General features: G+C 29.8%; 1 protein-coding gene across 1 annotated transcript in view; it reads right to left on the bottom strand.

Moving 5' to 3' along the window:
- The window catches only part of LOC105620131 (DENN domain-containing protein 1B), a 75,714-nt gene that overhangs the window by 44,686 nt on the left and 18,963 nt on the right, over positions 1 to 12,065 (bottom strand). The window contains 2 exon segments of the mRNA XM_012201639.1: positions 5,002 to 5,229; positions 5,327 to 5,428. Coding sequence (XP_012057029.1) covers positions 5,002 to 5,229; positions 5,327 to 5,428 — 330 coding nt within the window.

Here is a 12,065-nt window from a genome sequence, read left to right as displayed (position 1 = left end):
GCGTTGAAACCATTCACGATACGTTCTTTCACTAATAGCGGCCTCACCATAAGTATTTGAGAGCATTCGATGAGCCGCAGATTTCTTCATATTGAAGCAAAAAATTAAAACCTCCCGCAAATGATGAGAATTTGGCTCGTAAACTGACATTTTCAATCGAGAATAACTTTATGATGCAGACACAAATCGACTAATGTTTCTATGGCGTTATGTTGACAGATGCCCAAGTTTATTGTATGACGTCTATGATCTATTTATTTCGACCACCACTTATCGCTAAAGGATCCATTTATAGGAAAACGGCGGAAGCAAAGTTGTACACCTAATACATCGAGCTGATCCGATCAAACAGAGCTTGGCGCCATGAATATTCGGCTTTGCCATCATGTTGGTTCGCCTGGCCTACACCATGATTTTTTGCGTTTCGGATTATCGTAGCATATCCATTTTTCATCACCGTCATAAGGTACAAAAAACTTTTTCTTTTGTGTCTTTGAAGCAACAATTCAGAGATCATTTTGCGCCTTTCCTCGGCTTCGTATGGCACCTAATTTCCTTGCTTTTAAATCATTCCAATGGCCTTCAAACGTCTGGAAAGCGTTAATCGATCAACATTTAATGATTCTGTAAGTTCTTCTTGCGTTTGATTCGGGTTTTGATTGGGTAAAGCTTCCACTTCCTCTTCAAACTTTTTCGGCTAGTCTGGATGTTCCTTGCCTTCCGTGTCAAAATCATCTTTTTTATAGTGTTGAAACCAGTTGAAATCGATGAAGTATAATTACCATAAGCTTCCGACAACATGTTGACTTTCCGCAGCATTTTCCTTTAAGTGGAAGCAAAAAAGCAAAGCTCGCAAATTTTATTACATAAAATTCGACATATTCAATGCTTAAAAAAACAATGTTGTTTACAGTTTTGCAAAATGATACCTATTGAAAATTAAAGCCATATGATGTTACTTTGAAGATAATAATATAGTACGAATAGTACGCGATAGTACTAATTACGCCATCTCTTGAAAATCTTTTAAAATTAATGCACACTCCCAATAGTAAATAAACCAAAGAACAACATTCATTATTTTCTTATACTGTTTATATTAATAATATCATCAAATAAAATCACGGGAAGAAACAATTTTTTGCACACGCACGCACACACGCACGCACGCACATCTCGAAAATAAATTCCTTATTGTGAACACTGACTCAATTATACTTTCTTAAAACTTTATCTTTGATAACGGAGATATTTCGATTTTCAGACTTCACGCCATTTAATGCAAACTGCTTCATCTTTTGGAAATAAAAAATTTCACCGGAAGATTTTTCGTCTTTCGATAATAATTTTTACATGCACACTCCTTTTACTGAACACTTTATTTTAAACTGTGATCACAAAATACAATCACTTTATAAACAGATGTACTCACAGCCGTGATTTGCGACATGGCTGTGTTCGCTTTGCTGCTTAATATTTTAAGCATTGTTTCATCCTTGTTGTTTATTATATTTAAACAAGGACAAAATCACTCGAAGCTGACGTAACTTGTTGATAGTCATGTTTTTATCCTCTCTTTTCCATATCTGCGCAATTACTTGACGAGCATACTCTTGTCTTTATATTATAATTAGGCCTAGTCTACAATCAGATGTTTGTCGTGCGCATGCGCACAACCTTGATTTTTTTATGTCGACTGTCGACTGCCATGCGTTGTTTGGAAGATGGTCAGATCCCATCTTTTACGATTAACGATATCCAACAAGCATTATCTGACTTGATTGCAGACGAGACCTTAAACATCGTCAGCCCTGGGCAAATTTTCGTAATAAAAATTTACGATTATCAACATAAATATTTCGATAATACATTATTAAATTCATGATTTTTTTTATTATATAAATGCTGTATAAATAAGTATACATACTTTTAATGCTATTTTATATTGCCGAAAAATTATAATTTTTATTTGTAGTTATCATCTCTATTGATAAAAATTAAACTCGAGTGATAATATTAAAATCAGTTTTAAATAAAAATCGAACATTATTAAGTTTATGTTTATTAAACAGATATACATGTCTATGAAACTGATAGATCATGAAATTAGTACCATATTATCAGTTTCTTACTCTTAATCTTAACTTAAATTTTAACAGTCGCGAACTTCTAAGCATCAATTATCTTTAATAGTATCTCGTCAATGCTGCTAATCACGCGTGTGACTGTACTTCAAAAGTGTTGCAATATAAGAAATATGCTAGGATCTCCTCGGTAAATTATCATTAAAATATTTTTTCCTACATAATTTTTATTTTCATAAATAATTAAATTAAATTTTCTACAATAATTATTAACATATTATAATCTGTAATACAATAAACATAACTAACTACAATGATAATTGCATGATAATTGCAATATGGACAATGGCTTTCCATTATCCATATTACCTTTGGATTCTTAGAATGCTATTATTGATGCGATTTTTCAAAAGTTTCTTCAGTAGATTTTTTTCACTAAAAAAGTAACAAAAAGATGATCAAATATGTGACTTGAAGTAAAATTCTATATTATATGTTTTACATTATTTTCATATTTATGAGTAATTAAATTATTGGGAGTACAAATAAGTTTCCGCCGTTTGCAAAAGATGGCGCCACTAATAAAGTATAGTTAAAATTGTTTGATGTAAAAAGACATATAAGATTGGACATCCGGCAACACCATAATCTTGAAATATCAGCGATTTTGTATCAGCATCATATATTTTTTTTTGTACGAAAATGTCGAGTTTTGAGCCGAATAAGCGTCATTTGCGGGAACTTTTGATTTACTTCTTTAATTTGAAGAAATCTGCAGCTGAGGCTCATAGATTGCTTGTAGAAGCATATGATGATGCTGCCTTAAGTGAGAGAAGTTGTCGTGAGTGATTTCAAAAGTTTAAGAACGGTGAATTTGACGTCGAAGACAAAGAACGTAGCGGAAGGCCGAAAGTGTACAAAGACGCGGAATTGGAAGCATTATTGGATGAAGATTCGTGCCAAACGCAAAAAGAACTTGCACTTATATTAGGAGTGACTCAACAAACAATTTCATATCGTTTGAAATCATTGGGAATGATTCAAAAGCAAGGGAATTGGGTTCCATATGAACTGAAGCCGAGAAACTTTGAACGCCGATTTTTCATATGTGAAATGCTGCTTACCAGACACAAACGAAAGGGTTTTTTGCATCGTATAATCACTGATGATGAAATGGATCCACTACGATAACCCAAAGAAGAGGAAATCATGGGGATCACCTGGCCATGCTTCAACATCGATAGCCAAGCCGAATATTCAGGGAAAAAAACTCATGTTGTGTATTTGGTGGGATCAGCTTGGTATCGTGTATTATAAATTGCTCAAACCGAACGAGACCATTACTGAGGCTCTCTACCGAACACAATTGATGAGATTGAGTCGAGCACTCAAAAAAAAAAAAAACGCGCCCACTACTACTCCAGGCATGACAAAATTATTCTCCTGCATGATAATGCTCGACCATTGCGGCGCCAGTCAAAACTTATTTAGAAATGGGAAGTTCTACCCCACCCGCCGTATTCTCCAGACATTGTTCCTTCCGACTATCACTTGTTCCGATCGATGACGCATGGCCTGTCTGAGTACTTCACATCATATGAAGATACCAAAAATTATATCGATGATTGGATAGCCTCAAAAGATGAAGCGTTCTTCCGATGCGGTATCCACATGCTACCAGAAAGATGAGAAAAAGTAGTGGCTAGCGATGGCCATTACTTTGAATAAAACATTATGTACCGTTCTTTCACAATAAATGCTTAATTTTTGATAAAAAACGGCGGAAATTTATTTGTACTCCCAATAAATTTTTGTATTTTTAACATATTATAGTCTACAATAATTTACAATAATTACAATATAATATAGAATATGAATAATAACTTTTCATGTTACCTTTAAGTAATAATCATATTGTAATTATATTATTGTAGACTGTAATAGAAAATTTAATATTAAAAATATTATGATGGCTCAAATGATTAATAATTAATTCAGTAAATAAAAAGGACCAACGAGTTAAAGTAAGTTATTATTGTCAATATTTTAATGCAAATCATTATAAACAAACGTTTTGACCTTCTAGGAGGTTCTTTTCAGTTTTAGTTCTAAATTAAAATCTAAACTACTAATCTACATAATAAAAATCAATTATAAACTAAAAGCGGTAACACGAACACAATAAACCACTGATTACAATGATTCGCTCAAAAAATCAATTCATTTAAATGGCTTTCATTAGTACTATATTGGATTATACACTTCTCTAACTTCCTGTCAATATAGTGTAAGCTTTATTCTGAAACTTAAATCTCATCCTGCGGCTTTATAAAAAAATTGGTTTTGGCTTTGTTTATAAAAGTTTACATTAAAATATTGACGATAATAACTTGCTTTAGCTCCTTTTATTTATTAAATAGTTAAAAATGAAAATTTAATTTAATTACTCATGAATGAAAATTATGTAAAACTTACAATATAGAATTTTAGTTTGCCGAGTCATATTTGATCATCTTTTTGTTCTTCTTTTAATGAATCTGCTGAAAAACCACTTTAAAAAAATGAATCAATAATAATACTTCAAATATGGAAATGGCTATTGTTCACATTGTAATTATCATATTGTAATTATTATATTATCAATTATATTATTGCGGACTACAATATGTTATAATAATAATAAAACATTTAATTAGTTATGAAAATAAAAATTATGTAGAAAAAAAATGTTTATAATAATAATTGGCTAGAAGGTATGATTTAAATATATTTCTTATATCGCAACATTCCTGAAACACAGCGTCACGTATGCAATCGGCGCAGATTCGATTATCGAGATCATTGCCCTAAGAATCGACCCGAAATGTGCAACTAATTCAGAACACGGCACTGTACTTATATATTATAACACACTTACTTGTTGGAAAATTTGTAATTCTAACATTTTTCGTAAAAAGGGTTGCATGGAAGATGGTCTACTTTCAACAAATGCATTTTGATTAAACGTGATACGCTCACCCTGCTGCAAAGTTAATGCTTCTCTATAACCTGCGGTTAATTGCACTAATGCCCGCAGGAATGCCCTTGATACGCCATCTCCAAGAAGGGTCGATCTATTGCGTAACGCTTTCTTTAAATTCGTCATCTACAACACAGAAACTTTTACTTTATTATTTAAGACATTTATTAATCCTTAAAGATACATATATTAGTGTGTCGTAGCACTATATCGCTTTACGCACTACATCTTGAGGTAAAGATTCCAAATCTTGAAACGGTGACTCAATTGTGTTATTATCAGCATCTAATATAACAACTTCTCCTAAATCACTCTTCGGTACTTTCTGCAAAAAATGTTATACAAATATTATATATATAGTAACGTTTATAAATATTTGACAATAACATCTTTGTCACATTTCATAAAAAGTTAAATATCTCGATGAAAAAAGTTATAGAGAAGATTTTGACTATGCATTTTAAAGCTAAGATTTTAAAAGCATAAAGGACTTTAAAATCGCGTTTGAATTTTTTTGTTCTTAAGTTACATAAAATCGAAAATTAATATTTTTGTCTTTGAAGCGCTGCAGTTTGATAAAACATTTTAGGACAAAATTTAATATAAAAATATTAAAGTAACCATTCTAAGCTTTAAAATGGTTTTTGAAAAAAATTAGTACAATGATTTTCCACAAAGGTATCAAATTTTTTTATTGTGTAAAATTTTATTGTATAAAAATTTTATTGTATAAAAACACTTACTTTTTCTAAAATACTTTGTAACTTCGAAATTTATGGAGATAAAAGAGAGAAATGTTTATCATAATGTGCTTAATTCGTATAAATCTTTTCTAAATTTTTTAAAAACTTTTTTGACTATCAATTTTAAAATAAGTTTTGCGCAAAATTTTATACGGCAAAAAAAATTTCATATCATCGTATCAAATTGTTTCAAAAAGCGTTTTGAAGCATACAAAAATTACTTTAAAATACTTTCATATTAAATTTTGCCCAATGATATTTCATTAAACAGCATTTCAAAGACAAAAATATTGCAAAAAAAATACCAATTTTATATGATTTAGGACAAAATATAGAAAAAAATTCAAACGAAGATTTAAGGAGATCCTCTTAAATCTTTTGTATTATCGTTTAAACACAATAATTTTTATATAACAATTACTTTTCTTCTCTTTTAGAGATTTGGAAATCCTTTTTCAGGATTAAAGTATACGCATTGATATAAGCTGTAAGATGGAGTTTAGAGAACAAAAAGAATTGTTTAAATCAAGATCTTTACACTTTCTTATTCTAATATAATGTAGAGTTGTCAATATCATAACATTTGCTCGACATAAAAGCTTTATTTGTACGAAATTGAAGAACTGAATTCTATAACATACGTGTAGATGTCGGGGAATAAGTAATATCCGCCGGGCTAATTTTGCTCTAATTTTGATTTTGACGATTCTTGTAGAGAATTTCATAGCGTATTTTTTTGTGTTTAAAGCAAATTTGTAACTTTATGTTTTCAAGTTATGAACAGAGAAAAAAATAATTAATAAAATGAAAAAAATTTCAATGCATTTTTGTGTTCGATTCGGCATATCTCAGCTAAATATGAATATTTTTCTTTGAAAATTTCACAGAATAAATTTCTACATTATTTAAATTTCTACAGTAGCAAAAGTATTTTGTAAGTAATATTTTTATTAATATATCTGCAGTGTACGTTGATCCGACACAAATATAAGTGGCATTATAGGGTAAAATAACAATTATTTTGTGTTATTGAAATCGTACATTAAAAGATTAATTTTTTATTTATTGACAAATATCTATAATAAAAAATATTTTGTTGGTTGAAAGAATAAAGATAGAAAAAATATTAAAATAATTATGGAACAAATGTATAAGAGACTTAATATTTTATAGTGAAACTTTTTGATTTTATTATCACGGTACATACATGGGACATAGATGAGTCTACGAGTTTTTCTATACGATATTTAGGTACATAGATGGTATATAAATGAGTCTTCTCTATACGATATTTCGCAATCTTTGATCATTCTTGCAAAACAGCCTATAACTCTCGCCTATTCAAAAAATTTCGACATCGTATCCGTGTGTCATCCTTTTCTAAAAAAATGCTTTAGAGTTAGAATCCGAACTTTAAACTAGGCCACTTCAAAACTTTAATTTTGTTTTAAAAAATCTTTTACAAGTTGAGAAGAAAGCTTTGGATCGTTGTATCTTGTTGAAACATCCATCTTTTAGACATTTTTTTTTACCATGAAGCAGCACGAGTTCCTTTAAGATCTCAATAAGCAAGTCAGTCCATTATTGTCTCTATAAGAACCTGTCTCATTTCTGGGAAAGTATCCCCAGACCATAACGCAAAATTCATCATGCTTTACTGTGGATACTTAATACCGAACATAATTTTTTTTATTTTTAAGACGGCGGATATGTTAGGTATCATCAGAGGAAAAGAGAACTTGTTCTCATCACTCTATACGACTTTAGCCTAATCGTCTTTCTATGCCAAATGTTTTTTTGCAAATGCAAGCTTAGCCTTTCAATTTTTACGCTAATCATTGGCTTAATTCTTAAATGGGGGTCTTCCCATTTAAACCTACAGCTGTCAAGCGACGTTTTATATTTGAAACATGTAGCTTGCAGCAATCGAAATTTCTCTATATAAATCATTTTTTATTTTCTTGGCTAATTTATACAGCTATTAGCACTAGATCTCATTAATATTTTATGCAATTATTTATGAATAATTTTGGCCATTCTTTCTGCTGTTTTGCGTTAACCATTATGTGGTTTGTTGTTTACATTTTCAGTTAACCTCTTTTTTACACCAGAAACTTACAAGTTGCTGAGACAGACTAAAACGCTTTGCAATTGCACAGACTGAATTTCTTTGGAATACGGCGTTTAAAATGCATTCTTTCAATTCTACTGGATAATCTGCATTTTGGTATTACTAAACTTATATAAACAAATGCTTACATAAACATATTTTAATTACATAATCATATATTTGCTATTTACTAATTATTGGCAATACAAAATTTTTATGATCTGTCATATTAAACATAAACTTTGAGACAGCCTACTTCAAATGACTACCAAACGTAAACTATGCGTTCTTTCTGGCTGAAATTTAGCCTGAAGGGATTCGAAGAGTGGATCTTTCGAGATGTCGCGTCATCAAATGGATTGTAGCGCTATTTCATGAAATTTACCAAACTTATCAAACGACCCATGTATAATAGAAACGTCACAAAATACTTTTGAGAGCTACTGTATTTTTCGAAATATAGAATACATAAAAAATTTACGAAACATTTCACAGCCGAATGTCAAATTTTTCAAAATATTTTTCTTAAATTCGTATAATTTTATTCATTCGATCACAAAAGTTGTGGTACAAATTTTTGAATTGTCAATTTTTATTTATACTACCATTTTGTTTATTAATTAAGGAAATTTTTTTGAAAAGTTTTAGCTCTTTACACATTAAGATAGTAATGATGATTTATACGTCGATGCGATTATTTATAATAGTAAACAATAAATTAAGTTGAAAAAGATTTTGGGAGTCTTTAAGAATATTATGTTTTAATACATTATTGGCCCAGTTTACATCGTGCAGTTGATATGAGTATTAGTAACTTTCTATTAATAAAATAATCTTAATTTCGGCGAATATATTGAAACAAATACATGATATATGTATTTAATTCATCATTATGATGTATATTGTACCAATTTAATACATCATTCCTTAAATACATTACTGAAATTGAAATAATTTAATAGAAAGTTACTAGTTAGTACGTATATCAAATGCACGATGTAAATTAGGCCATTACTACCTCCGTTTCGTGGAAAAGAACGGTTCAAACTCTTGCGTTGCACACTACGTAATCGCATCGACAATATAAATCGTTATTATTTTACAACCTTAATGTCTAAAGAATTAAAACTTTTCAAAAAACTTCCTTAACTAAAAAACAAAATTTTAGTACAAGTAAAAGTACAATTCGAAGATTTGCATAACTTTAGTGATCGAATGAATAAAACAACAAATTCGGAAGAAATATTTTGAAAAATTCGGCAACATTTCGAAAATTTTTTACGTGCTCTATATTTCGAGAAATATGTTGAAGTTGTTTTGTGAATGTTTAAAAAAAAATATTCATATTTTTGACTGAAATATGACGAGTCGAACACAAAAATGTATTAAAATTTTTTTTATTTTACAAATTACTTTTTTCGTTTTTATAATATATTTCGGAAACAAAGAATCATAAATTTGATTTAAACACAGAAAAAAATGTGCTATAAAATTCTCTACGAGAATCAAACGTCAAAATCAAAATTAGAACAATGTTTAAAAATTAATTAATTAATAACTCGCCGAACAATACTTAACCCGCGAAATTTACGCGTATCTCTTATAAAATTCAGTCCTTCAACCGTAATCCAAAAACTAGTAGTATTTACATGAATAAATAACGTAAAGTTCTTAGAATTAGATTTATTATTAGATGTCTAATTACACTTATTATTAGATGTCTAATTAAAATGCTATTGTTCTACAAAAATAGTATAACAGAATATGCCCTCACGCCAAATTAGACTTGCTATACGTCGATTGTTAAGCCTTCAAAAAAGAAATATTTTCACGTTTTTCAAGTTTTAAGAGGATCCTAAAGTGAAGCCTGAACCTCCGACGAGGTTATTAAATGTTGCTGTTTTTCCAGCGCATTAATATCTTTATATACTTTATATATCTACTATTATAATATCTCATGCAGACATGATATGATACATCGCACATTCGTGTCAATTTTCGTATAATAAATTTGTCGCGATAAAATGTCCTAATTCCAAGAATTTGTTCTTTGTTCATACGAAATATGTGTCTGTGAGCTACAATTTCAATAAGTACAGATTGCAAAGTTTTTATATCAAGCGAATATTGTTACGATATTGACATAGTTCTAATGCTATATTAGATTAAGAAATGATAAAAAAGATTTCATTTTAAATCATTTTTTGTAATTCTCGACATAAACTTTACCTCACAGACACGTATTAATGCATATGCTTTAATCCTTGAAAATGATTTTCAAATTTATAAACGAGGAAAAAAGTAATTGTTATATAAAAATTGCATAATGTCATGGCTTATTTCGAGCTATAATTAATTTTAAATTAATATAATTAACAAACGTTTTGACTTACAAAGCCTTCTTCAGTGTTACAACGCAGAGATACAATGAAAATTTAAAAACCATCAATGATGAAGTGTCAAAATATAAAAAGATATAAAAAAATTCGAACGTTAGTATATATCCTGCCAGATGACAATAAGCTAGGAACATTTGGATGCTTTAATTAACAGTAATTATCATTCGGCGGGATATGTATGATAACGTTAAACATTTTAATTCCCTTGTATTACACTTTCTACACTTTCTACACTTTCTACACTGTTAACATTAGTTTTTAAAGCGCATTTTATACAAAAATCTGCTTATTGGATTTTCCTTTTTTCTAATGTATGTGTCTTATTTTTCAATTTTATTTCAGAATTTATTCGCCTCATTTAAACATTAGGTGAATTGTTAATGGCTAAAAAATAAAAATAGTTATTGCATTTTTTTTATTATCCGAACTGAAAAAATTGATCCATAGATTTAAAAAATGTTAATAGTGTAGAAATAAGCGATAACACGAGAGAAATATCAGGGTGTTCCAAGATTCGAACTGAGAACCTAGTCTCTTTCATATTGGAGATAAACTTCCGTCCTGATCACGAGACACATAGCCCTAACGTTGATAGTTACTCCGTTTGCTTATTTTCTCTAAGTTTCTTACAATAGTATATATATATGGGGGAACAAAATAAGTTTAAAATATGAATTTTATATTTTTATTAATCTGAAGACACGATAGTGTTCTCAGCGCTAAGACATGGTGTGAGACACTACATTGATAAGAATATACGTAATTCTTGAATAGAATCTAAGCAATACTTTACGTATCTTTTTATTATTCCCTATAACTCAAGTAGTAGTAGTAGTTTTAATTTTTCTTCAAAAATATTCTTATTGAAAGTCCTTTTATTCTAACCTAAGTAATGACAGCTTTAATTCTCTGTCAAAAATTATTATTTTTCAAAAAAAACTATTGTACCAAATTAAAAATTAAAACCCAAATGATACAGTCTTAACTAACCAAATTAAATTCTATTCAATTCTAATCAAATTAAAAAGTAAAAATGGTATTATATTTGTTATTTACTTAATTCTAATAATATCGTATAAAAGATTTGATATCAATAATTGGCGCCAAATTAAATCCTATACCAATCAAATTAAATAAAGGATATAATCCAAGTGATATTATTTTTAACTTTTGTACAATAAAACCTAAATATATTAGGTGTACAACTTTGCTTCCGCCGTTTTCCTATAGGTGGCTTTAGCGGTAAGTGGTGGCGAAATAAATAGATCATAGACGTCATACAATAAACTTGGGGATCAACATAACCCTATAGAAACATTAGTCGATTTGTGTCTGCATCATAAAGTTATTCTCGATTGAAAATGTCAGTTTACGAGCCAAATTCTCGTCATTTGCGGGAGGTTTTAATTTTTTGCTTCAATATGAATGATTATGGTGAGGCCGCTATTAGTGAAAGAACGTGTCGTGGTTTCAACGCTTCAAGAACGGTGATTTTGGTGGGACCAGCTCGGCGTAGTGTATTATGAACTGTTAAAACCGACTGAAACAATCACAGGCGATCGGTATCGAACGCAATTGATGCGTTTGAGCTGAGCATTGAAAGACAAACAGCCGCAATACAACGAGAGACACAATAAAGTGATTTTGCAGCATGACAATGCTCGATCCCATGTTGCGAAAGTGGTCAAGACATACTTGGAAACGTTGAAA

Source organism: Atta cephalotes (genome assembly GCF_000143395.1).
Source record: "Atta cephalotes unplaced genomic scaffold scaffold00024, whole genome shotgun sequence".
Lineage (NCBI taxonomy): Eukaryota > Metazoa > Arthropoda > Insecta > Hymenoptera > Formicidae > Atta > Atta cephalotes.
This window is presented reverse-complemented; position numbering and strand designations above follow the sequence as displayed.